The sequence below is a fragment of the Hetaerina americana genome, unplaced genomic scaffold, assembly GCF_022747635.1.
Source record: "Hetaerina americana unplaced genomic scaffold, ioHetAmer1.1.p SCAF_4, whole genome shotgun sequence".
NCBI lineage: Eukaryota > Metazoa > Arthropoda > Insecta > Odonata > Calopterygidae > Hetaerina > Hetaerina americana.
In genome coordinates, this window is record NW_027286985.1 from 4,037,202 (window position 1) to 4,063,248 (window position 26,047).

Here is a 26,047-nt window from a genome sequence, read left to right on the forward strand (position 1 = left end):
AAGTCCAATGATATCCATATTACTATGGTATTGAAAGAGTTGAAAAGCAATCCACCAAGATTGCCTTGAATAGACTTACCAACAGTTTCCATTTACTATCACAACAGGTCAGTTTTTATTTTTTTAATCATTGCAGCAGAAGCAATGCAGGAAATATGCCAGCAAAATATTTTTGTATAACTTATTGAATAATATGGTTGATGCAATGACTATACTAGAATTAATTACTTTTATAATTCATCTTTATCATATACGAGATCTGTAATTTTAAAAACATTGATTTTCATAAATTGATCAACTTACATGACTATCCTGAAAAAATATTACACGTGATTAGAACTATAAATGATATTCATTATACAGATTTTTTTTCACTCTTTCACCTAAGGCAATTTTTATGTAAACAAGAGTATGCATATATAATGCCATTTATTGCGATATCATTTTAAGTCTAATGTTACCTAATGTTATCATCATTGGTTTGCCCTTGTGAGAGAATGTTATAATATCATTGAAACATTTTACTTTGTGATGAATTTTGCACTTCTATGAAACAATTCTTTCATGTACATTTGTAAATGGGTATTTTACCCCTAAATAAATGATGATGACTATTATGGTTGTCCTAATTTTATGATTCAGATATTAGGTTACTGAAATCCCAGCCCTGATTATTAGACATAACTTAGGCGAATATGAAGCAAATTATCATGTTTCATGAGCAACTTTTTAGAAATTAGACAGCAATGTAATAAACATTTAATTAGTGAGGGGAAATAAATAAAGAAATGTAGACATTAAATGGTGCCAAAGGGTATCATTAGCTTTTACTCATTAGCCTTATTACAAACTATCTAAGATAAAAATAGTGTCAAACCCAGGTTCTCCTCCAGCTTCCATGTGGTTGGCAAGGGTAACATCATTGGACCATACATCATATTGCCATTTACGCAGCCCAAGGACACCACATAACACACGGCCACTATGAATTCCAACTCTCATGTTGAGATGCACATCTGTTGCTTCCACCACAGAACTAAACAGCAACACACACGAAGAAAACTTTATTTTAGTGAGCAGAAGGAAGAAACTTAATAAATACATAAATTCTTGCTTACACAAAAAAAACAGAGGCTAAACCATTTTAATTGAATTGAATTAATCCAATGTCCTCTATCTGTAAATATGACATGCTGCCAACATCTTATCAAAAGCACTAGGGATGGAAATTTGAATGAAATTATTCCCTCTGCCCAGGAAGAACAAACGAAAAAAAATTTAATGATAATAAGAAAAATTTCTTCTAATTTGGGCTGGGATAGGATTTAGCAATTTAGCCTCATTAAAGGCCTAAAATATACATACATGGAGGTAGTTTCTTCATATGAATAGATAGTAATGCAGACGGTTTAATCTTGGGAGGCATTATCATATTTGAGACATAAAACACCTTCAAAATTATCGGAGAAGACAAATTAGTCCGAGTTGTTCCAAAACAGAGTTTGTTGTTCCGCTTCAAACTGAAGGGCTATGAATATGTTATCCTTGGCCAGCACTTCTGTTACCGTCCAAGTGAAAGGAGTGTGAAGAAAATAAAAAATAGGGTCCTATCAGAGCGGTAAATGAGTGAAATTTTCTCAATAGTTTCAGCCTCAACTTTGTGGAAGTTCATTTTAATAAATGAAAAAGAAAAACTTTGTTCCAATCCACCACTAACAACAACGACGAACAAAGTTTTTATTTTTCATTCATTATGATTGAAATTTTATTCAAATAAAAAATTATTGATGCGGTGGTTCATGCCTTCTCCTTTCAATGATGTAGTGGTTTTCACTCGTCATTTGTTTGTGGGATTCGGGGGTGTGCCGCGAGATGGGTGGCAGAAACCATGGCCCACGTTGAAGGCTAGTCACGTGCCCCGTGCCCGGCAGCGGGGGAGGCAAGGCTTCCGCGGTCGCCATCCCACGAAATCCTTGCAAGGGAAAACCAGCAGCAGCAGGAGAAAAGGCGCAGGAGAACGCTTCTCCTTACGTCCCTACTACTTTGACCGAGTTGGTCCAAAACACTTCCGAGATACGTAAACTGTTCTACCTGCTCTAGTTTTTGCCCTCCTATTTTAATGTTTAGCTTTGCCTTTTTCTTTCTAGAAAATCGCAAAACCTTTGTTTTATTGATATTGATTTTCATCCTATACCTGTCGCACTGAATTTCCAATTCACTCAGCAATGCTTGAAACCCCTTGGCTGACTGACAAACTAAAGCTTGGTCATCAGCAAACCTAACTGATTTTACGGATTCTCCGCCCACTTTAATTCCTACCTCCAGTTCTTCCCATGCCTCTTTCATCATTTCCTCTGCATGCAGGTTGAACAGCAACGGTGATTTTGGGCAACCCTGCCTTCCTCCTCTTCCTAACCCTGCCCATCCGGACTCCCCGTTCCCCACTCACACCTGAGCAGTCTGAGACATGTACAGGTTGCGGATTAGCCTCATTTCCTTCCAATCTATTCCTATTTTCTGCAATATACTCATTAGTTTTCCCCAATTCACTCTATCAAACGCTTTTTCGAAATCTACGAAATAGGCAAATACCTCCTGGTTGTATTCTATATCTCTCTCGATTAATAATCTCATTACTGCAATGGCATCACGCGTACCTCTCACCTTCCTCAACCCAAACTGATCATCCCCTAAATAATCATTTGCCCTACTCTCTATCCTTTTGTTTATGATCCTTAGAACAACTTTAGCTGCGTGGGATGTCAAACTTACTGTCCTGTAGTCCTCACATGATGTAACCTTTACCTTTTTCGGAATAGGAACTAAAACTGATCTTACAAAGTCTTCCGGCCAGATTCCTTCCTCATAGATACTACAAATCAGCCCATATAGCCTCTTCCTCCCACATTCTCCTAAACATATCAGTAGTTCCGCAGGAATGTTATCCACCCCCACGGCCTTATTTAGCTTCATCTCCCTTAATGCCCTTTCTGTCTCATCGTCGAGTATGCCTGGACCTAAGCTATCTTTCTCTACGTCATGTTCCTTTTCTAAGTCTAACTTTGATTGTCTAAGTTCTTTACTATACAGTTCTTCTATATATTCCTTCCATCTCTTATATGTATGTATATATATGTATATATACATATATATTCAATACACAGAGTAAACACTGTAATCAACCCGAAGGTCGGTTTCGTAGGTGATTGTAGAGTTCACCCAGTACTAAGCCCGATGGCGTGTGAAATTCACACATCAGGGTAGGGGGGCCAGTTCCTTTCCCTGTGCCGGTTATGGTCCCCCAGAAAGACCTGGTACCTGAAAAATCACATAGCTTGGATGGAGCCGCAGGTGCCCAGAGGGCCTTGCCTGGGAATCGAACCCGGGCCCCTCCGGTCAGCAGGACCTTCCACGCTTATAAACCATGGTAATTAACCCGAGGGTTGGTTCGATAGGTGAGACAGTTGAACTCACTTATGACTGAGCACTATACAGCGTGTAACATTCATACATTAGGATATGGGGGCCAGGGTCTTTCCCTATACAGCCTTGGATTTCCTTGGATGATCCGATAACTGAAAAATCACACAGCTAGGGTTAAGCTGAAGGTGCTCAGTTGATTCCTGGAATCGAATCTGGACCCACCGATTAGCAGTCCAGCACTCTACACTTTGGAATACCATGCCCAATGAGGTTTATTGGGTTGTGAAGGAAAACTTGCCACAGGTTAATAAAGGAACTACTTTGAGTATAATGAATTGCTTTTAAACAGGCCTCATCAATGAAGACTAACTTAATTTATTATCCCAGATGCATTCAACTCATGAAATTTACCCTATTTGATTTGTGCTCTTCCCAAACGGTTTGAGTACATAAACTATTTGAGTGAGATTATTTCACCAATTGCTAGACAGGTTTCTGGTAACAGCGTTTTATATGACCACCCTGGTATTCATTTTGGTCGATTAAAATTCTTTCTTCCCTCATCATTTGCTTGGATGTATTAATCCCCGCAAAAAATAAAAATGGCTCAATTAGTATCACATGCTTATTTAATGACATTTTTACCATTTTCCTTAAAGTCGTCTTTTTCAATGCAATGTTGGATTGAGCCATCGCCAAATGCACGGTACTTTTCGGGGACGCAATTTCTTCACAGTTGGCGAAGAATGGCCGCATTCGCCACTCACGAACAACAAAAAAAAGCGGCCAGGTCTGGCAAAGTGGACAGCCGTAAAAATATCTACATAATTTACATCACGGTAATGAGGCTAAATGAGCAAACAAAAAAAAAACTTTCAGCTAATGAAATGGTAGGAGGAATATAAATGTCAGGCGCGCGTAAAAAATGTGTTGCTTTAAATGGTTTCTCAATGAGGAGTCGTTAATCTTGAAGCAAGTGAGAGGGGCGGGAGGGAGGCGGGTGGGAGTGGGCATGCCGTGCGACGGTGGCGGCGGGGCGGGGAGCGAGTCCGGCGAGGGATGATGGCTTTTTGATGGCCACAGCTGCCCCATATACGGTCGGCCGACATAACAACAGGTCAGCTCGAGTCACAGGCGAGGAAGGAAGAAAATTAAGCCGGAGCGTTGGCGGGAGAACTGGTAAGAATACCATTTCACCTCCAGACGCAAGCCGGGATTGCAAAAAAAAGACATAGGTGCTGACAGCATGGATTAAAACTGTTATATCTGGGCTGGGGGCATCTTAATTAAAAATATGACTACCGCTGTGTCTGGTGAACGATTAAAAAAATGTGATAAAATATCAACGGCTAAGCATTAGGATTACGAGGAATGCATAGGAAAGGGGGGCAAAAGAGAAAACTGTGACTGTTCTCTTTATTTTACGCCTCGTAGTGAAAAAGAAAAATTAAAAATATCACGTAAATTCTCTCGAATAAACCTAAAGGGATAGAAAAAAAACAGGCAGCGTATTTATGCAGTGGCGGGCTTAAGTACGTATATGGGCGCTGTGCCATAACGAGGTGGGCGCAGGCGGAACAATGCCCCGGGGCCACCGGAAAATGCGCCTTCTATGGCATCCCTAATATTCGCACTTGGAAATACCTAATATTTTATACATTTTTTGTATTCATCAACGCTTCCATTTTTCTTATTCCATTCCCCCGAAGCCCAAATGATCGTAATTGAGGCAATAGTTTGACGACCTAATGAACAAGTACTTATTTCTCATTTCTTTGTCCCACTTTTAATTATAATTAAGTCTACAGTTTATGTATATGCAAATTTTCACTCCGACTTCTACGCCCACGAGGCGTGAGTGAGGCCCATGAGTCTAAGAAGTTGCCAACCCCGATGACTAGCTAGAGCAACAACGCTGAGTTGTTGCTCTGAAACCAAATCCTGATCATCTTTTAGCTTGGTTACTATAGTCCAGTAAATTATGTTACTGAAACTGTTTAAAAGTTTCAGATTTTAACAATTTTATCCAAAATATGACGGCAGACACTCTGTATGCAATGAACATGGGTTCATTCAACGCATATACTACACCGCGACACACAAAATATTCATGATTCGGTATTCATATGCGTGCAGCGAAAAACATGCCTTACAGCTGATGTACCGATCACAATTCAAAATTAAACGTCAATACCAGAGTTAAAAGTGCGACCATATGCAATATTCTACTGATTGCAACTGAAAATTTATAGTTCCAGAGGCTTACCCATCCATAATGGGGCGACTAGATGTAGACGACGTCATGCTCATCTATTTTAGCACAAATAATGTAATAATTACTGTAATATTCCACATTGTGAAGGTGAAATTGTCAACGCACCGAATATATGGTTTATCTGGGTTCTGGATTCGTCGGAGATTTCCCGAGTGGGCGATGAAACGTATGTACAGGCGCAGAGGGGCAGCTCGGGCTGGACCATGTCCAAAAAAAGTGAGTAAAATTCTTCTCCTGATTTACTCTGAGCGGTGGTGCCCAGAGCAGTCGGGGTCACCACTAATACGTAAGCCATTCTCCTCTTCATCCGACGGGCCATTAAGTCGAATGTTTCTTCCGGAGGACGTCTTTGAATGTGACCCGAACTCCTGCGAGCGCGCTGCGATGCCTCGGACGTCCTCTTCTCCTCAAGGAGCACGCCGAGGCCAGAAAACACAACAACATCCATCTTGCCACTATGTTCTGATCTGAATCTCACGTTTTCATAATCGCGGACAAGAAACGGACAATGAATCCTTTCAACCGACGTTATCTTTGGGCAGGATTATTTTATTACATTTTCCCAAACAAGGCCCTCGTAATTTGCCTGGACGGCCGGATGGGGTTACACGCCACCAAACGAACCATGGCACTTCTTCCCTTTTGCACGCACGCATTCGAGATTCACACGCCCCGCCTCCCGTCACCTTCGGAGGAAACGGCGATCGATTGGAAGTGTGCGTGTCAGGGCAGTCACACAGGGTGCCGGCGTCAATTACGCTCGATATGCTCTGCACGGCTCTCCGGACGTTTCCCATTTAATCAAAATAAAAATCTTTTCTCGGCATCTTAAATGGCGAGGGAAACATACACATCTTAGGGTTTCCTCTGGAGAATTCCATGGGAGCACGCAGAAATTTTTTCCCGTCAAAATCTACAGAACAGAGAAAACCTTCTACTTACTTGAATTGAATTGAAACTCAACTCCAATCTCTTCGTCAATAATTCCTCGCCAGGTTGCCTTCGAAAAGCGATTGCAAACATCCGAAGAGATCGTAGCCGACATGGTCTATCGGCCAGGTTTAAACATTTCGGGTACAACCCGCACGCCTCCTCAGGACGTAATCGTTGTTATGATTTGATTCTCTTGATGCATATTTTTGGTTATGGAGTGGTATGGGTTATGATGTGGTCACTCTTCAGTCAACGCATGCTAAACAATCTTTTGCGCGGACCTTCGTTGTCTTCCACTCATGAATTCTAATTATTTGATGAATAGTTTCATCAGTGGCAGCTTAAATTCACAATACAGTTGAATCAGAAGTACGCGTTGGGGAGAAAAGTCACGCCCACACTGCATTTCAGTCAAACATACACGTGTATATTTCCGCAAATAGGCAGAAAATCATCAATCACATTTGTGTTCAGAAGCGTCAATGCATGTGATACAGCATTAGTATGCTCCAATCATTTCCATCCTCGATTAATATATAACATTCTCAGCAAGACGGTCAAAGGTGCACGAATTTATACCAATTTTTCTACAGCTCCTAAGTGATAGTTTCAGAAATAAATAGCTGAAGATAACTGAACAATATCCAAGGTATAAGGTAGGCGTTCATGCTTAATAGAAATAGCAAATATTTGGCATTGCCATTTTCACGGACAAAGTGGTTTTATTTCAAAGGTGAATAATTGTCCGTTGAATTTTTACCTATATCTTGGAATCACCCCGCATAAAAGTTAGCCATTAAGAGAAAAAACCGCTAGCAAAGTCGGCATGACAAAGTATTATTTGAGGGGCCGATCGTCACCGAAAGAATTGAGCCTAACAATATTTTTTTTTTTTAGAAATAACAGGGCATACTCACGCAATAGCATCGATCATGTCCAGTCCCATTTCAACGGTGCAGTGGGCGTGGTCCGATCTTGGTTCAGGCAAACCTGACACACAGTAGTAACAGTCTCCAAGAATTTTTATCCTCAAACAGTGATTGTCCTATGGAAAATAATTTGGAACGGTTTCATCATTTTCACCGGAAGATATTAAAAGTGCAAAAATATTTCAAGGATTTTATTGATCGCATTACGTAGAACACTTATTAGTGTACGGAAATAGAAAAATAGAGGTAGTTCCATATATATTAGACCCCACATGAAGGAGAATAGGAAAATTGGGAAATTTGTGTAGGGAAGCATTAAGAGGGCATGAGGTCCCGAAAATCAACCGAATGATGGCCAAATGAAAACAACAGAGACTTTGTAATATCTGGGTCATTTTTACCCTCCGCTACGTAAAGGGATCAATAGTCAACCATAGAATTAATATTATTTATTAAAATTTGAAATTTTTTTAGGCGTGGATAAAACGACCAATGCGACCTAATAGTCAGGAGAGTGAGGGAGTCGACCTTTTCATCCATGGTAAGGGAAAAAGGAGGAGCCAAAAAAACATGCAATACAAGGATAGCCACACGGTTATTTTGTTTCTCGTGCTATTGCACTCCATTTTGGGCTTAACATAGCAGAGGTGGGGTCTCATTAATTTTTTGTTCGTTTTTATTCAACCGATTCAATAGACCCATCAGCATCGGATGATTTTTTGAACAAAATGCGCAGACATTGAGAGCCTTGAATGATTTGATGGCGTAGAGAAATCTTGAGCATTTCAAAGAGGCGTTTAGTAACTGAATTTACAATTGGAGCGTAATTTAAGAATAAACATAAAATATTGAGATAAAAATACTCGATTTTAAGGCCATTGAACAACTGTAAGAAATACATTGCTGGGGTAATATCCATAAGGATACTAGAAGGTGTAAAATAAAATTCCAAGCTAAAATATTTTACATTTTTTAAATGTAAACCAGCAATTAAGTGACGGAATTTTATCCAATTAAAATAAGAAACATGAAGTTTTCTCGGGTCTTCCACCGGGTCCGGGGTTCCATATTGGCCGACATTTCGATGCCGGACTCGTGCATCGTCCTCATGGCAGATGAGGGATCTACCCTGAGGAAGATGCACGAGTCGGGCATCGAAACGTCGGCCAATATGGAACCCCGGACCCGGTGGACCCAAGAAAACTCATGAAGCAAATACGCCGGGAAAGCACCATATCATACTTCAAAATAAGAGGCTTCGGAATGATGAAACATAAGAATGGCATATAAGCCGCTGATTTCCCATTTTCCCGCAATGTTTACACCTTCAAGCCAAAATTCCACATTCGTTACCTTAGGCTTTATTCTGGGGTCACCTTAGGAGTGCGATTAGATATCCCGAAAACAAATTGGTTGTTCTTTTAAAGTGATTAGTTAAGAGAGTCAAGGGACCTTTTGTGCAAGACTTTCAGGGCAATACTAACCAATTAGAAAAAATAAATAACTTTGTCAACGTCCGACCACTTCCAAGATATTGACATTTTTATGATATATCACACAGGAAACAGCGTTACTTATTTCCAAGTTGACGGTCTATTCTGAAGTACTTACGTTAGCAAGCTGGTCAAAACGCCCAAACAGCTCATTCAGAAGTCGGACCAATTCTTGAGCCGTGCACTGGGATGCTAAAACTGTGAAACCCACGATGTCGGCGAACAGAATGCTGAAAAGAGTAAAACATAAGGTCAATAAAGAGTTCAAAAAATATAGTTTTCGGGTGTGACGAGGATGATAATTAAATAATATTTGAACCTCAATTTGAATAATCTCAGGATAAAATTTCAGAAAAGATACATTAAAACGTATATTATTACCATTACTATACTGCCGATAGGATAAATATTTTTTACAAAGAAAAAAATAACGATAAATTATTTTTTTTCGACGAAATATTAAAGACAATTTAAGAGAAATTTTACAGAAATCCAAAGAGCGGAAAAAAACGTCCAAAGAAATTATCCCACATAAACAGAATAAATGTTGGAATTGGAATCACGATTTCCGTTCGGTGTCGATCTAGGTTGCCGTAGAAATGAATGATATTCCCAGATATGATTGCCTATTGTTGACTTAGCTTCATCCAAGACAGCGGTTAAGAATGAATAGCATACTCCAAGAAAGACATGCGCGTGCGTAACATTGAGCTAAGGTAAGCAGTAGACGTAGGTAATTCTAATCCCCATCCGCAATTAACTATCCGTAATTAGAAATACCCAACACTCGTAAAACATCCCAGTCTTAAGTGACTCAGCGGATTTAAGCGCAGTCTTTCGCGAGGCTAATTTAACTGCATCTGCCGCCACCGGAATTTCAGGCTCTAAGCAATGTCTAAAAAAGTTACACTATAGCAATGCTTTTAGTCTCGCGTCATTCAGAAACATCACAGGAGTGTACTCGAGTCGATTTAGGGAAAGTTTACTGGGACTAAAATCGGAGTAATTCCGTCCAATATGCAATCATGCCCCTCAGATTCAAAATAAAAAAAATTATTATAAATAATTTAGATATGGAGAGATAAAGTTATTACATCCAGTTGGCACAAAAATTAAATTACATTTATAAGTGTCCCATTCTTCCCGAATGAATGACGAAAGGACACCGGGGAAAAAACATGGGTATGTCAATAAATGGCATGGACAAAAAAAAACAGTTTAGATGAATCAACGACCTATGAGGATATCAAAAGAGGTTTTTCGAAAAGAACAGAGCAGGAAATCCCAGGTGGTGACGCAGGTGAGGAACAGGGTAAATACCTACGAATATCTTACACGGTAAATACCTTAATCAAGGGATAACGAAGAACTCATGACGGTTGGAAAAACCCAATTTGACCATCTCGGGTTAGCTTCATGCGGTGGAACGACTATGGAGTTCAATACACGGGAAAATTTATTTAAAAAAAGCCTACGGCTCCAGAAATAATCACAGGAAATGAATATAAACGAAAATGTAAAAAAAGAAAAAAATCCTGCAACCTTTGCCATTTTTCCCCGTGAAAATTGAAAAAACAGGCGCAATAACTACAAGTCCTCGGGAAGGAAAGCGCGACTCGCGTTGGCACCTTGGGAAAGCTGCAAGAGCTGTTCCCCCTCAGCTAAAGACACGCTGCGCCAGTGGGCTATTGGCGGACGGGTGTATCAAGTGCCATACGTATAACCGCGCCAGGAGAGCCACTTCATACTGGCAGGCCCATGGAAGCTAGGGAGGTGACGTGAATAACACGCAGTGACGCATTTCACTCAACGCAGACCCTCAGGAACCGGGTAACGGAGTGGTATTCGGGAATAAAACATACGTTTTGGCGAAGATAATAGGAGTTCTATTTTCCACGCCTAGCTCGTTAGTTTTTATAGAATGCGAAATGGCCTTTAACCGGCGTCCACTTGCGTCACACGCGTGGATACGCACCTCTCCTCCACGGGCGGAAAGTGAATGGCATCACGGCCTCCACCGAGGTCAGCCGCGAAAAAGAGGCAGCAAAGAGGCCGCAAAACATAGACAACAACGCTCGCTCGCCAGAGGCATCGGGCGGAAAAAGAGAAGGGAAAAAAGCTATAGGAGGAAGCCAGAACAAATGCCTACTTCTGCCCTGAAGATGACGAGTACAACGCGAGGGAAACGTTGAGCCATGATATGCCCCACACAGCAACCTTGAAAAATACCATTGCGTCGACTAAACCACGGGCGACTGAAGATCGAACCTTTTATTGATAGCAAAGAAGAACTGAAACTCGAAGGCTTAAACATAAAAGCATAGGCTCACATTTTCCTAGTTGACTCGAGTACAATTCAATAAAAATATTTTCATGTCTATGAATCATCAATCTAGAAGTCATACAATCGGAATCTGATGATAAGCTAGGTCATAGAAGAAAGAAAACGAATTACTCTTAAAATGCGGCGACTGGAACGCGACCTTCCAGTTGAGGAATCCTTGCATCATTAAGAGTAGTATACCATTCAAGATTAATTTTTTGATGCACCCAAAACTAAGCGCCGTTACATTTCTAAGCTCCACTTAACATGATTATGAATAAATACTCTGAAACCTGGATTTCAATAAGACATTCTTAGACTCCTGTCCTAAAGCAGCAGGTCTGTCCTAAAAACAAGAGGTATTTTTATCGTCATCCTTTTCGACTCAAAAAGCGTTATCCACAATGAATTCGTACCTCAGGAATAGACAGTTAAAACTTGAGTTTTGCGTATAAGTCCTCAAAAGGCTAAGGAAAAGAGTGCAATGCGTTAGGAAGGAGATCTTTGTTAACTGAAGGCTGCACCACGACAACTTCATCGTGACCGAGTACCTGGCCAACCATAAGGTAACAATGCCTCAGCCGCCCCACAGTCCCGATGTGGTGCCACAGTACGTCTTTATGTTCTCAAGAATAAAAAGGAGCTTGAAAGGAAAACATTTTGGAACTCAGGATAACGTAAAGAGACCGTGACGAGGTGCCTGAACGAGGTTCAAGTCAACGCTTTCAAGGAAGCGTACCACGACCGGCTGAGGCGCTGGCATTGGTGTGCCGATGCACAAAGGTTATATTTTAAAGAATTTTAGTAATTTGTACTTCGATCTGCAATAATGTTTGTCCCCGGATTTATTCCACTTACTATTGGGATAGGCCATGTACATTCCGTACAATGAGCCTTTTCTTTCCTCGTCGTTTACCCAACATTCTCCTCGCTATCACACCCTTAAACCGTTCCAAGGCCCAGGAATAATTTATATAAAATCAGGTCAAAATAAATTTCTGCATGTGTTTGGGGGCAAAAAATTGGTATCTGGAACGTTTTTTTAATGATTTTAATACTAAAAGTCTGAATCCAATAATTATCCATAGACCCACAGCGGATCTTCATTTTCAATAATTTAGAAATAATTCAGAAACTTTGAATCAATTCTATTTTTTGTTAAATCTGACCTCCTATGTACAGGGTGCAGCGTTTAAATAAGGGCAAATATTAATTTGAATATCCTGCCATATCGCTATTCCACTGGGGGTCGCGATTGGCGTTATTCAAATCTATAGGCATCTAGTAAACAGTCATCCCCACAAAATGGCCGATATGTTATGTGCAAGTGCGGAGTACAATCGAAGAGCCGCTATTATCGAAATTGTTCGCGCTGGGCGTCATATTTGGAAATAGTTCGATTCTTCTTCGGGTACCCCGGATGAACTGTTTACGATATTATGGCTAAATATTATGCTTCGGAGAAGTCTGGGACGGTTTCGCTAGCCCGAAGAGGAAATCTCATTCGAGGAAACGCGTGCTTGTCCGTATTTAAGCGTCGCACCCTATATATTAACATCTCGATGATCCAGTGTCCTCTTAATAGTCAAATCAAGATGTTTTGCACGGAGTGCTTTTCTCTTAAAGACATACACGTATCGCATAGACGAACAAAATCATCACGGATATACACGTATATTTATGCATTCTGAGAATATATAAACAAGGCACAAAGTGAATCGAATCCCCACTCCCGTACCTTGATAAGGCATCCATTTGATGTAATCGGGTGATACATTGAGGCAATGAGGTACATGAATTGCCATGAATCATGTTTACGTTAGCCTGTTGCATTTAATGGCCTTCAAGTTAGAACTCACAGATGTAGCACACGAAGGGAAACGAGAAACTTCGCTCACTCGATGCATACGGAAGAACGAATGCAAAAGCTAAGCGAAAGGAACGACGGGAGGGATCGAGATGGTGCGGGGGCTAACGTACTGGCTTCCCACCCTGAGGGCACGGGTTCAAATCCCGGCGGTGTTGAATATTTTTCAGAGGTATCTCGATCCCTACTTGAGGTGCTTTGTGGAGGGCACTTTGAGTGAGTACGCCGTCCGTCGGATGGGACGTTAAGCCGCGGACCCCTTGGCGCCTTTCGTAAAGAGTAGGCTAATGCCGACGCCGGGTTTCTCTCCACCCTTCATCCTTTCCTGTCCTTCCCCTATGGCGCAAATGACCTTAGCTGTCGGTCGCCTCCCCTCAAAACTACTACTACTACTAGGAACGACGGTAATTCTCCCTCGTTCGCTCTGCAGAATGGGCGAGCGTTTTCCCGGGTCCGCTAACGATCATTTCCCACACCCTTCTTTGTTCACCTCGCGCTGGCTTTGGCGAATAAAATGCGAAATCGTTAGATTCGACACACTAAGACCGAATTCGGCGAGTGCATCAGATCGTGCGCTTTCAACCGAATTAATTTGGATTTGCTCGTTAAATGTGAACGAGCCTTTACGGTGCGAGTCGCGGAACGAGGTGCGATGCAGGAACGGGCTCCATTTTTATCGCATTCAACGAGGTGAAGTTCCATAGCCAATGGATCCTTAGATTTCAACGATCAGATATGCATGCGCAGACGATGATGGCATTATACACACTCCCACGTGATACCAAGTGGTTGAAATACCTGTAGATTAAGGTCTATTATGTAATTTTACAACATATAATCTTGGCACTCGGTCACCGACGTGACATTCTCAACCAATTTCCTTCTCACCCAGGAGTTAGTGATACACGATCGGCACAATATTCGAAGCAAAACAACTCAATCATTAATCGAATGTAATGCGCTAATTAAGTATCATGAACAACGACATAATGGGGATATTATAGTTGAGGAGTGACTCCCGATGACGGGAAAAATGCGTTAAAATGTGCGTGGAAACACTTTCGCACCGTAGGTGAGCAATTACCCCGCACCTTTCCGATAAACACGCAACAGGCCACCTCAATTCGAGAGCGCGGACGGCAAGGATGGGTTGGGCCCTCGCGCCAAGTTCATCGAGAGGAGGTGGTGACACCGCGGGGTCGTTATCCGGCCCTCGCAGGCAAGAGCGCCGCCTCCTGACACTTAAATGGGTTCGATGCCACTGTGGTAGGTGTCCGCCTGCTCCCGGAGAGCGAAGCTGCGGCGGAGGTCGAAGCCATCCGACAAAAGCGGGAAAAGCCTAGCGCAATCAACTGACTCAACAGGCGTTCCGCGAGGAACGATGGAACGCACGGAGCCGTCGAGTGGCTGGGTGAATGGCGGTCGAGGACTGGGAAAGGAGGCTCGCTAAGCATTTCAACGCGATCACACGCACGAAATGACAGATTCATTTCATTTGATTCTCACGTCATTCACGATAAAATGCGTTTAGGTGAAGCATAGACCATGTCCATGCACTTCAGTCACAAAAATGTGCTTATAATTTTTCTCATTACTAAGGGATGTAATTCTTGAAGTGATTTCGAGTTGACATTTTCACGAGAATGTGGGCTCGATTCTTGTTTTAAATTTTGATATCAAGGGGTGTGGGAATACACCAACGGGTCTCCTAGATGCAAAATGGAGGGAGAAATTTCGGTCTGCTTTTAAACTTCGGATTAGGTAACAATGGAAGCACTGTTTAAAGTGTCTTCAAAGTGGTAAAAATGGCTTCGTCAGTAAAATTGGTTGTCAGCCACTAGAGATAAAATTCCTTCTTGTCACCATTTCTTTAAACTTATGATTTATTCATTCGAATGTATTGTTATCACACTAAACGGCGAGACAATACAACCATTGCCTCGTGATACCGAGTTCTCTGCAGTGGACTGCACCCGAAGTTGAATTAATTACATTTATTATTATTAGTGCAAAATGAGTATGGGGCAAGATTGATGAGTATTTTAATTATTAACTTTTGACGATGAAAGAAATGGACCTGAAACATATGTGCGCATCTGCCAAAAAATGCTAGTTTTATACTAATATTTAAAAAAACTTAGAGGGTTCAACTCTGTAAACAAAAATGCAATGAAAATAAATGATTTTAAAAAACAAAATGAAGTAAAATAACTTAATCTACACAACAGCCCGAAAGTCGCAGCAATGGTGTCAGGGGGGATGTAACGTATATGAAGTTAGCACTAGGGAGCAAAAACAAAAACATAGAAACACCAAAAAGTAAAGAAAAACACGTTTTCGAATGTTCGATGGACAAGCCAAATTTCTCAAGGAAGGAACTCAGGAAGGAGTGGGTGGCTTGACTACAGAAAGTTCGATTTTTGTGTTTCTATGTTTTTGTCCGCTAGTGCTACCTTCGTATACATTATATATATATATATATATATATATATATATATATATATATATATTTTTTTTTTTTTTAAGGTAATCTACCGGTTAAGGTAGGTTTTTCGATGGACACAACTACCAAACAAATATTTTGTGGCTACTAACAAAACACAACCCTAAATTCTACTCTACACCAGAATTTAGGGTTGTGTTTTGTTAGTAGTCACAAAATATTTGTTTGGTAGTTGTGTCCATCGAAAAACCTACCTTAACCGGTAGATTACCTTAAAAAAAAAATATATATATATATAATGTATAAATATATAGATATATAATGTGTATAAATAAGCATGTATTTTTGTATGTATCTATATATATACATACATATATATTTTTTTAAACCATAAACACAGTAATCAACCCGAAGGTCGGTTTAGTAGGTGATGGTAGAGTTCACCCAGTACTAAGCCCTATACGGCGTGTGAAATTCACACATCAGGGTAGGGGGGCCAGTTCCTTTCCCTGTGCCGTTAATGGTTTCCCAAGAAGATCTGGTACCCGAAAAAATCACTTTAGCTTGGGTGGAGCTGCAGGTGCCTAGAGTGCCTTGCCCGGGAATCGAACCCGGGACCCTCCGGTCAGCAGTCCAACGCTCTACCTACTGGATTACCGCGACCCACATACATTTATCAACACATTATATATGTTTATATATTATATATATATGTATATGTATATATATATACACATATATATATACATACATATGCATATATATATATATATATATATATATATATATATATATATATACATATATATATACATATACATACATACACACACACACACACACACATATATATATATATATATATATATATATATATATATATATATATATATATATAAAATATCTTCGAAATGGAACGCTCTTCGGCGACACACAAATATATAAAAACACAGATGTAGATTTTTAGAATATAGAGACACAAAGAAAGGACACTCACAATTTGTTATTTTACGTTTCGACAGCACGGCTTTCGTCTTCAGAATGTTCTCTTCGAGTATAATATTGAGCGTTCTCTTCGAGTATAATAGAGGTGAGAACCCGCGAGATGGCGCATATCTGGGTGGCCCAATCATTCAAACCCCCCGGGCTGAACCAAGCCCACTGAATGCATCAATTGGCTGCCTACATATCCCCCCCACCCCCTTGTTCATTTCCTATTGGTCCCTTTACCTCTCCTTCCCCCACCTCTCCCCCGCACATCCTCTCCGCTCTTCCCCGAGAACGCCATTCTGAAGACGACAGCCGTGCTGTCGAAACGTAAAATAACAAATTGTGAGTGTCCTTTCTTTGTGTCTCTATATTCTAAAAATCTACATCTGTGTTTATATATATATATATATATATATATATATATATATATATATATATATATACACACACATATATATATATACACACATATATATATATACACACATATATATTTGCACATGAATATGCAACATAGGGACAAACATATTGGTCTCGAGGGAATGAAGGATGAATCTTCGAAGACGTGGAAGCAATAGCAAGTATGCCATAGGTTAACCAGTCCTGGCAATTAGCCGTTAGGAAACTATGAAAGCAATGAACGCAACAATCAATGGTTGTATGACTCTCAATTTGAACTTTTTTAAGCTTGTACGTGTATTGTTATCGAAAATCAAACAAATAATCTAGTTTCACGAAATCGATTACATAATTACTTGAATGGACGTTCCAGATTTTTGTATAACAATTAAAAATTATTAGCCTTATCGAAAACATCAATCATTTCAGCATAAAATTCAACCATCGAGCAGGGAAACATAAAATCCGACAGCAAGCCTTAAACAGATAAATGCTGTCGTGAAAGGGAGCTAAAAGAATCAACAAGAAGTTCAAGTCTCTGGCCAACTTTCTCCAAAAAGAACGCGAGGCGAGAGCAACTTCGAAGAAACAAAAATTCTTGGGGCGCAACCGGAATAGCAACAGCTCTACTCTATATACTATCGATATGTAAATTATGCATTTTTTTATCGCTGTCTCATCGAAAATGAGATGTATCGAAGACGCTTGAGAGCTTTTCTTTGATTTTATCATCGTTTATCGTAGTAAACACACTCCTGGAATTTATGGGGTCGGTTCTGATGCAGGGAACAAGCGCTCTGCCTTCACGAAGTTGGCTGACTCAAGCATTCAAAAGCCTTGGGCCGTGAGATCCCCTCCGCGATAATAATTCAAAACGAAAGGTTTTCGAGGCCTCCATTCAAATTCCCCACGAGTCGTCATTTTCTGCTCCATTACCTCCTGCCTCTCCACGGCCCTCGTACTCACCTCAGATCCACAATACCTCACCGCAGAAATGAAAACTACAAATGATATTTATGCTTGCGAGTACAGGGCCTCTGGGCTATGAAGGGACGACTACTACGGCTTCAACAGGCACGTCGGGGGTCTCGCCATCACCGCTCCAGCCATAAATGCTCCCCCTAGTCGATGGACGGTGTTTCAAGGATAAGCGTTCTCTCTCCTCTCCACCTTGCTATTTTAACTCGCTTTCTCCCCTCTTAACTTAGTCTCTCTGCAGACCCAAAATAATCTCGGCAAGCAATGAGAACACTTAAAAATATTATATTCAAGTGCTTGCGGGCCCATTTCTTATGGCTAAGGAGAAAAGACGAATTGAATGTGTCTGCCATCGCAATAAATACTCCCTGACCTCGGCGACTTTTTCTGCAGAGTGACGCCTGAGAACACGTGCGGGGGCACAAAACTATTCCGTTCCCGCGGATGGACAAGACCAGATGACTAAGCCAACCTGGCGCCCGCAGAGACCACAACTTGAAAATAACATCATAAAAACGAGATCCGCTGAGGTATTTCTTCCATTTGAACTCAAAGTCTTCGGGCGAGATGGCATTGCGAGTATGACACCCACCAGCTGACGAAGAACCCACTTTGGGAGCAACGCCACGCCTCCACAACAACACCGCCATGTCGTCGCTTCGCATGTTTGGGTGTGGCAAGGTGACTTTTCAGCTTGAAATATTCATTCATACGAAGACAATTAAAATAATGCGGTTACTCGAAGAAAACTATTCCGGATAATGTCACGAATTTTCGGAGAGCAGTTTTTCATCTGAATTTGGGGATAAAAGTGAACACATTTTGCATATTCACCATCAGCGATCGATCATGCATCTTTAACATTAGCTTGACGCAAACAACTTTCCATTCCATTCTTCTATCGCATAATCCCCTCTCTCCTTGGCGGGCGAACCACAAATGAAAAAAGTTTGCAAAACCAGGAGTTGAACCACGGACCTTCAACTTGCTGGACCGATGATATACCTACCTTTTCCTTATATATAGTATAGACTCATTTCACCTCTGAAGCCGGCCATCACTTATTCCTCGTGTCTCATATCCGGGGTCTCCCTCTGTAGTCCCTCCAGTTCACTTAACTAACCCTCGATGACTGCATTCCTTAGGACACTGCCCCTCTAAAAGTGTCTCATAAGTTTATCCCTTTTTCTTTTCAGATTTTTCATTACACTTATTTATTTTCCTATCCTTCGTAGAACCTTTGTGTAAGTTATTCAATCAATCTATTTGTTATTTATCACCTACGATTGCAATACTATCCATCGTAGCACCTTAACACTCCTTATGCACGACAAGATTCAAGAAATTTTCATTGAATTAAATATTATTTGCAAAAATAATGATTATATAAAAATAAATCTGAGAGAAAAGTGTTTTGACAAGACTTTCATTCCTTGAATATTTATTCTTTGTACTTTGAGTCGATTCCAAAATTCAACCGCTTCCTATAGGATTTCATTTTAACGATGAAGTGATCACTTACGAGATTTTAATTTAAACTGTTTCGCTAGCAAATATGTACATTTGAGGTATGCGACGGAGAAATGCCATCTTTTACTCACAGAAATCACCTACGATGGCTTCTATACATCACAATTTGCTAACGATACGCGGCGAATCCTTACCCTGCGCCCAGATACGAAATGGGAAGTAACGTGATGAGATTTTTCCAGAGATAAACTGAGAGTTATCCATCAAAGACTTAATAAAGTCTCAGTTGTAAGCACGGTTCTGCAATGAATTCCACGAATACGTAAGATTAGACACGATTCTCGAGTTTTATTGGTTTTACACTGAACATGCTAAATATTCAGTCCTAGAACAAAGCGGGAATGCTACTACGAGCTTCAATGGAGTTTCAAAGCCATAAAACAAGAGAACACCGATAAAGGTCGGATTTCACTCCACTAGACGATTCAATAGGATGACCATCTCATTTGGAATCGTTCGAGCAGACAGCGGGTCACGTGATAAATGGTGGAGCCCGTGATTCGACGCCAGGGGCCGCATCGTGTCCTTAAAAAAGTCGTATTTACACTGAAAGTTATAAAAAAAACACATCCCATTTTCTTACTTCCACTATCACTATACACCAAGCTAGACATTACAAGAGTAGATATAGAAATATATAATTTAGAAATATCAAACGGATGTGTAAATGTTCACTATTCGAACTTTACTTGGATAAAACTGGGACGAGCGAATAAAAATTAGTGAAAAAAACATGCTGAGGAGGGAAAGGATGAAAGCAGTGCAACGAGAAAAAGGAAATCTTGGCGACGATTAGCCTCTCCTTCAATTTCACAGCGATGGTTGAAAGTTGGCGCGAACGCGTTTTCGAGCCGCCGGCATTTAGGATCACGGTCGGAATCTAATAACGAGAAATATAAAATCGTGACTTCGTAGTGTCACAGAATTATTCCGATCTACTTCGTTCGATTTGTTTAAAGTTAAGCACGGAATAGTGACGCTTGAACTAATAAAATTTACTGAGACTATATCACTGATTTCAGCAAGCAAAGTTAATTTCACGCAGATCCTTAATAGGAGTACTTAAAGATACGCGAAATAGAGAATTGAGAAATTATTGCAGAAGGGAGAAGAAGACTAAAATAGAGACCGGTCAGAGTTATTCCAGAAAAAAAACTGTCGTGACCACGCGAAGAAAACAAGCTTGTATTTTGAAAACGAATACCTGCTTGATATTTCAGCTGAATACCTTTCAATTCATTCATTGTTTATCTGAGCCTGTTATCCCTTAGGCTGCTGTACCAAAGTCCAAAAGGTATTCCTTTGCAACAGAAATAGCAATGTGTACGCTCCCTATGCCTTGGAAAACCCTTGCATGGAGAGATATTAAGTTTTTTCAGCTAAGCCCTGGAGAAGTGTAAGTAGGTCTGGGGATGATATTATTCTGGTGGCTGGGAATTAATTAGGCCTACGGTGAAAGACGGCTGAACCTGTAGTATGGTGACTTCTTGGTTGAACGAAGGTTGAGATCAATGTTATCGGGAGTAAAAAGAAAGAAAAATACCAGGAAATTTGAAGTGTATAACACATCGTATCTCACACGCAAGAAAAGGACTTTCTAGGATCCTACAAAATAGCAACAGAATATATTGCAAACAGGAATTTTAAAAGAATTGAGTGTATCCTTAATAACTGCAAACATTAACATACTGTAATACCTAATTAATTATTTACCATAAGAATCGAAGATGCATTCTCCATTAATTTTCACCGCAATATTAATCAGTAAGAAGTAAACATTTACAAAGGAAATTTTTCATCGTTTAACTGTTAGCTTCTAAAAAGTACTTTGAATACTGTAACCATAAGCTATTTTACGCAACTCCTCAATTAAATACATCACCTTAGAATCGGCTTTCTCAGGTGTAGGTGCTCCTAAAAGTCTAAAGATATGTTTTAGAAGGCCAGTGAGGTTTATAAAATTTAATTTACTAAATACCACAACATTTTAAAACACAGATAATATTTCCTTCCGTCACCAATGACCTATGGTGACCTTTTACGTATCTTTAAGCCAACGAAATATTATGGCATTACTTGAATTTGCTAGGTTATGAATAAAAATAGGAACAAAATAATATCGTTCGATTTAAATTCATAAAAGAGAGAACGTTTATAAATTACATGCACATTCGGCATGTTCACAATTACAAATAAAAGATGATCTACAAGCTCTCATACATACCGGAATCTAACCTGTGTCGGTCTTATCAAAATGCCTATTTTTCTGAGTGGCTAGAGATATTTTTCGAAAGATTTCGTGGTCCTAATTGGTTTCCTAGCACGAGTATAAACCACGGAAAGCAGTGTTAACTCGTACATTCGATACACTTTCGAAAAAAGCATTATGGTTTGCGAAATAATGTAAATTAGGTGATAGGTTACGTTCAATGTTATACGTTCCCTATTAAATCGGTGGCGAATGCATTGGCAGACGAGAGTCGAAAAAGTTGAAGCTGATCTAGGAGCTGCGCCATAAATTCCTCGGCAGCCGCATGGGTGATACCATCATCTGCATCCGCTCCCCGAGGTCTAAGTGTCACGCTCTGATTTCTGACGACACGTTGGAGAGCTGCTCACGCGTGAGTCGTATCTCGTCGCAAGGGATTATCCTCGCTTGGAAAGCTTAGATTTTTTCGCTGAGATTTCATTTCATAAGACTTTCCAGTTCACTAGAAAACTATAGAAATCATAAGGCAATTCGAAATATCTTTCGGATTTCCATTGGCAAGATTTGAGTAAAAGAAATTAGATTCTATTTTTCTACCCTTCTTTGAATTCTTTGATTTCTCTTAAAGAGGAATAAAACCCTAATGCCCACCGAATTAACCTCGGCTTTTCTCAGTTTTGCGATAGTGAGAAATTTATTTAGTGACAATCTTGTTAAAAAAAAATGCACACTTTTAACTCGCACAGAAATGAACTGCTCAAGTTTAAACGCAAATATGTTAACGAGAAAACGGGACGCATGACATTTTTGAATGGAAGGTACTCGTACGTACTTCCTATCACCAAAAACAGATGGCAGATTTTTCACAAATATGCGTATTATAGCGTGAATCATCTCTTTTTTTAAAAAAAAGAATACCTCTTTACAATTAATATTCCCCTCAATTACTGACCATATCAACATAGAAATACAATAAGTTCATATGTTTCTAATTTTGACCACATTTATAAAGGTGTTTGTTTTATTCAACGTTTTCAAAAACGTTCTAATTAAATATTTCAGTAGTGAAATCTTGGGTCGTCTTCTATGCATCTGCACGATCCATTGCATCTGACGTCATTTAAAGAGGCGAGTAATGGAAATTATGTAGACTTAAGAGAGCCAGTGACGAGCTCACAAGAAACGACTAATGAACTGGAAATAAGGAATGAAGCTCCTGGGCATATCCCTCGTATCTTCGCCTACCGCTCTAAAAACAGTATAAGCGTGGTGCAAATCACAGGAGGAGGGAGGGAGAGAGAGAGAGGGAGAGCAGAAGCTTAGAGAAATCGATCGTCCCCGCGATGAATCCCGTGAAGCCCGCTTAAATCCGGCCATAATTCTCGTCCTGACTATCTCTTCACCCGAATCCTCTCTGCACCTCCGTCCAAAAGAGAGCGCATCCAGGGAATCAGTCCCTCCTCACTGCCTACCCTTCCACTACTCCTCCCAGTCATTCCCCGTCACGTCTCGAGGCTAGAGTTCGGGATTACCAGGCATCTCTTAGATTAGTCTAGCAATGGAGACGTGAACTGAATTCTCGTTTAGAAAAGACTCAGCCTAATACACTTCGAGAGCATTAATTTCCAGCCAGCTAACTAACGTCAAATGGATATATGGTTGAACAAAATAACAAAGTACAAGAACCTCAAGTGCATAATTGAAGATTTTATCCATAAAATTCTTGAGAACAGAAATTAATGAATGCATGGCCGGTTTCATCCAATGGTATTGATTCGATTCCATTCCAGTATAAGTATTATTTCTCAGTTTGAGTCGTGTTGCTGCTAATTAAATTAATTAATTTTTGAAAAAAAGTAAATGGGAATCTCATGATTATTAATTTACTCCGTATTATATCCTCGATTACCACGTATCATTCGTGGCATTTGCGAGATGCGGTCAGACACTAGCTGTCACACTCTTAAACCAAACTTCATTAGGTGGAAGTAAATTACTCGGATGAACTTGTAACAGAAAAGGTGCTCATGATGAACTGTATTAAATTATTCCATGTGCCACCATTTCCATCGATAAGTATTTCGAATTGTTCCAGATTACAATTTTTCAAGTTCTGAAACTAATGTCCTCTTTCACGATTTGATGGCTTTTTCATTTTACGAACCGCAAAGATGGAAAATTGTTAAGCTATTAAATTATTCGTGAAAATAGAGCACTAATCATATTTTCGAGCGTAAAAAAATGAAAATCATGGAAAATAAGCGGACGATTACCAGGGTAGCCATACATGTCCTAGATTTCCATTTCCGTATTTTTCCACAGTTTTCCCGACGGAAATGCCGTCCGTTTTTAACGTTTCTCCCGAGAATCTGATATTTGATTTGCTACTATATTTATATTAATTACTTTATACATTCCGTTTACTTACACTCAAGGACCCAGGCTCTCGAGAGAAACTTAGGCTTACTTCTTCCCTCTTCCATCTTCTCTCTTCCCCCTCCTTCAGAATATTTGAGAACAGTCTTACTCTGCCGAGAGCAAAAATACATTCGCATTAATTCTTCATCCTCTACCCTTCGTCCATGAGAGAACGAAGAAAAAAAGCGATCATCAAACCCCGCGTGAAACACCAGAGATTTCTAAATAATTTCATCTAATTATTTTTACATTTGTGATTTTTGACGGAGAAAATAATGTCTCAAGCTAAAATCCTCCCGGAACCCTGTCCAAAACGTGAATCATCGGCAATTTCCGAGGCGAGGAAAGAAGAGAGTAAGGCGGCAGTGATGCGAGGGAAGGAGGAATGTATCCCTTTGTAGGCACTCTTTAAAAATAGATTCATCCGTATAAATCTACGCATGAAAACTGTTATTTTAGCTTGAGCTATTTCGGCGTCGAGTCGATCGCTGAAATTTAGGTAGGGGTTGCCACTTTCACCTTTCCTTGTCAGACGATATTCTATGACATCAGATAAACCTGTAGTGATTACACGGTTACAGCGATCCCCTCAAATAAAGAAGCTCGAATATTTTAGTGAGTATCTACGCGATGAAAAACTATGATAGTGTATGCGATATGGTATAGTACGCATCTGTTAGTACGCCGAATATATCCACCTACATTCAGAGCGCACGACCCATTTCCTTTACGAAGGCAAGATCATGCGAAAAATATCATACTACATAAACCATTTCTCCAAAATATTTTTAAAAATCCTGAAAATATATTTTGATCTATTGGCTACCACGAAAATACAATTTATCATTATTAAACCTCTCTTATTCATCTGAGTTCAATTTCAAAACTTTCGTGCATCCTTTAAAAGTGTTTGCGGAGGAAAATAATTCTACTTTTAAGGTTGATTATAAAAGCCGAGGAATGTTGAGCGTCTTGTTCCACGATTCTAAAACTTCCTCAATCGTACCCACCATTAATGCGACTGAAACTTCCTTCCCTATGATGGAAAGAAGATGATGAACCTTGCATGGATACATCCGTAACGGGAGCCTTTAAATGAGGAGGAAGCAACAAAGGAAGTAAACAAAATAATATGCCCCCTTTCAGGTGGCGAAGAGTCATTTTCTAAGAATGTTGGATTTCTCATCCTACGTTACACTGCCGAGCGTTTCCGAGATCTGCCATTGAATCATCAAAGACCTCGATTTCTCTTTAAAAATTCATTATTTTTAATTGATTACTTATTATTATTACTTAGGCACAATTATAGATTGAAAATGGAGGATTATGCTTGGCAGAATGGAAAATTAAAGGAAAAAATAAGAATGGGGATATGGGTCCCTTCTTTTATACTGGAATATTAATTGAATTATTACATGAGACGAAGGAACAGAGGTATGACGTTACATACTTAAGAGTGGAAATTTAAGGTTATGGTAACACGAGAAGGTGTTTAAAGATAACCTAGACATTGAAAAAGTCGACCCGTGCCCCTCCCTAAATAAAGAAAACGATTTCCTCATAAATACATATATGGCAAGGAATTGGCGCGATGTCAGTCCATCTAGAAAATTCATCAGTGTCACAATATCCACCATTAACTCCTTCATATTTTTCATATGAGGTTCATTATAATAACAAATTTTCGACGAAGATTTAAGCAGCGTAAATTATTAATTGAGTTTTTAAGGTGGCCTGACTACTGAAATGATATACAACCGTTAATTCGACTGATGGATGGAAGCACCATTTTAATGGGAATTCGAACTATTCAGGAGACCGCTTTATCCACCGCGCA

General features: G+C 40.0%; 1 protein-coding gene across 1 annotated transcript in view; it reads right to left on the reverse strand.

The window, feature by feature from the left end:
- Positions 1-26,047, reverse strand: part of LOC139692047 (Ca(2+)/calmodulin-responsive adenylate cyclase-like) — a 409,861-nt gene that overhangs the window by 53,546 nt on the left and 330,268 nt on the right. The window contains exons 5-7 of the mRNA XM_071590063.1: positions 9,172-9,283; positions 7,549-7,676; positions 878-1,036 (exon numbers count right to left, since the gene is read on the reverse strand). Coding sequence (XP_071446164.1) covers positions 878-1,036; positions 7,549-7,676; positions 9,172-9,283 — 399 coding nt within the window. The remainder of the gene's footprint in view (positions 1-877; positions 1,037-7,548; positions 7,677-9,171; positions 9,284-26,047) is intronic.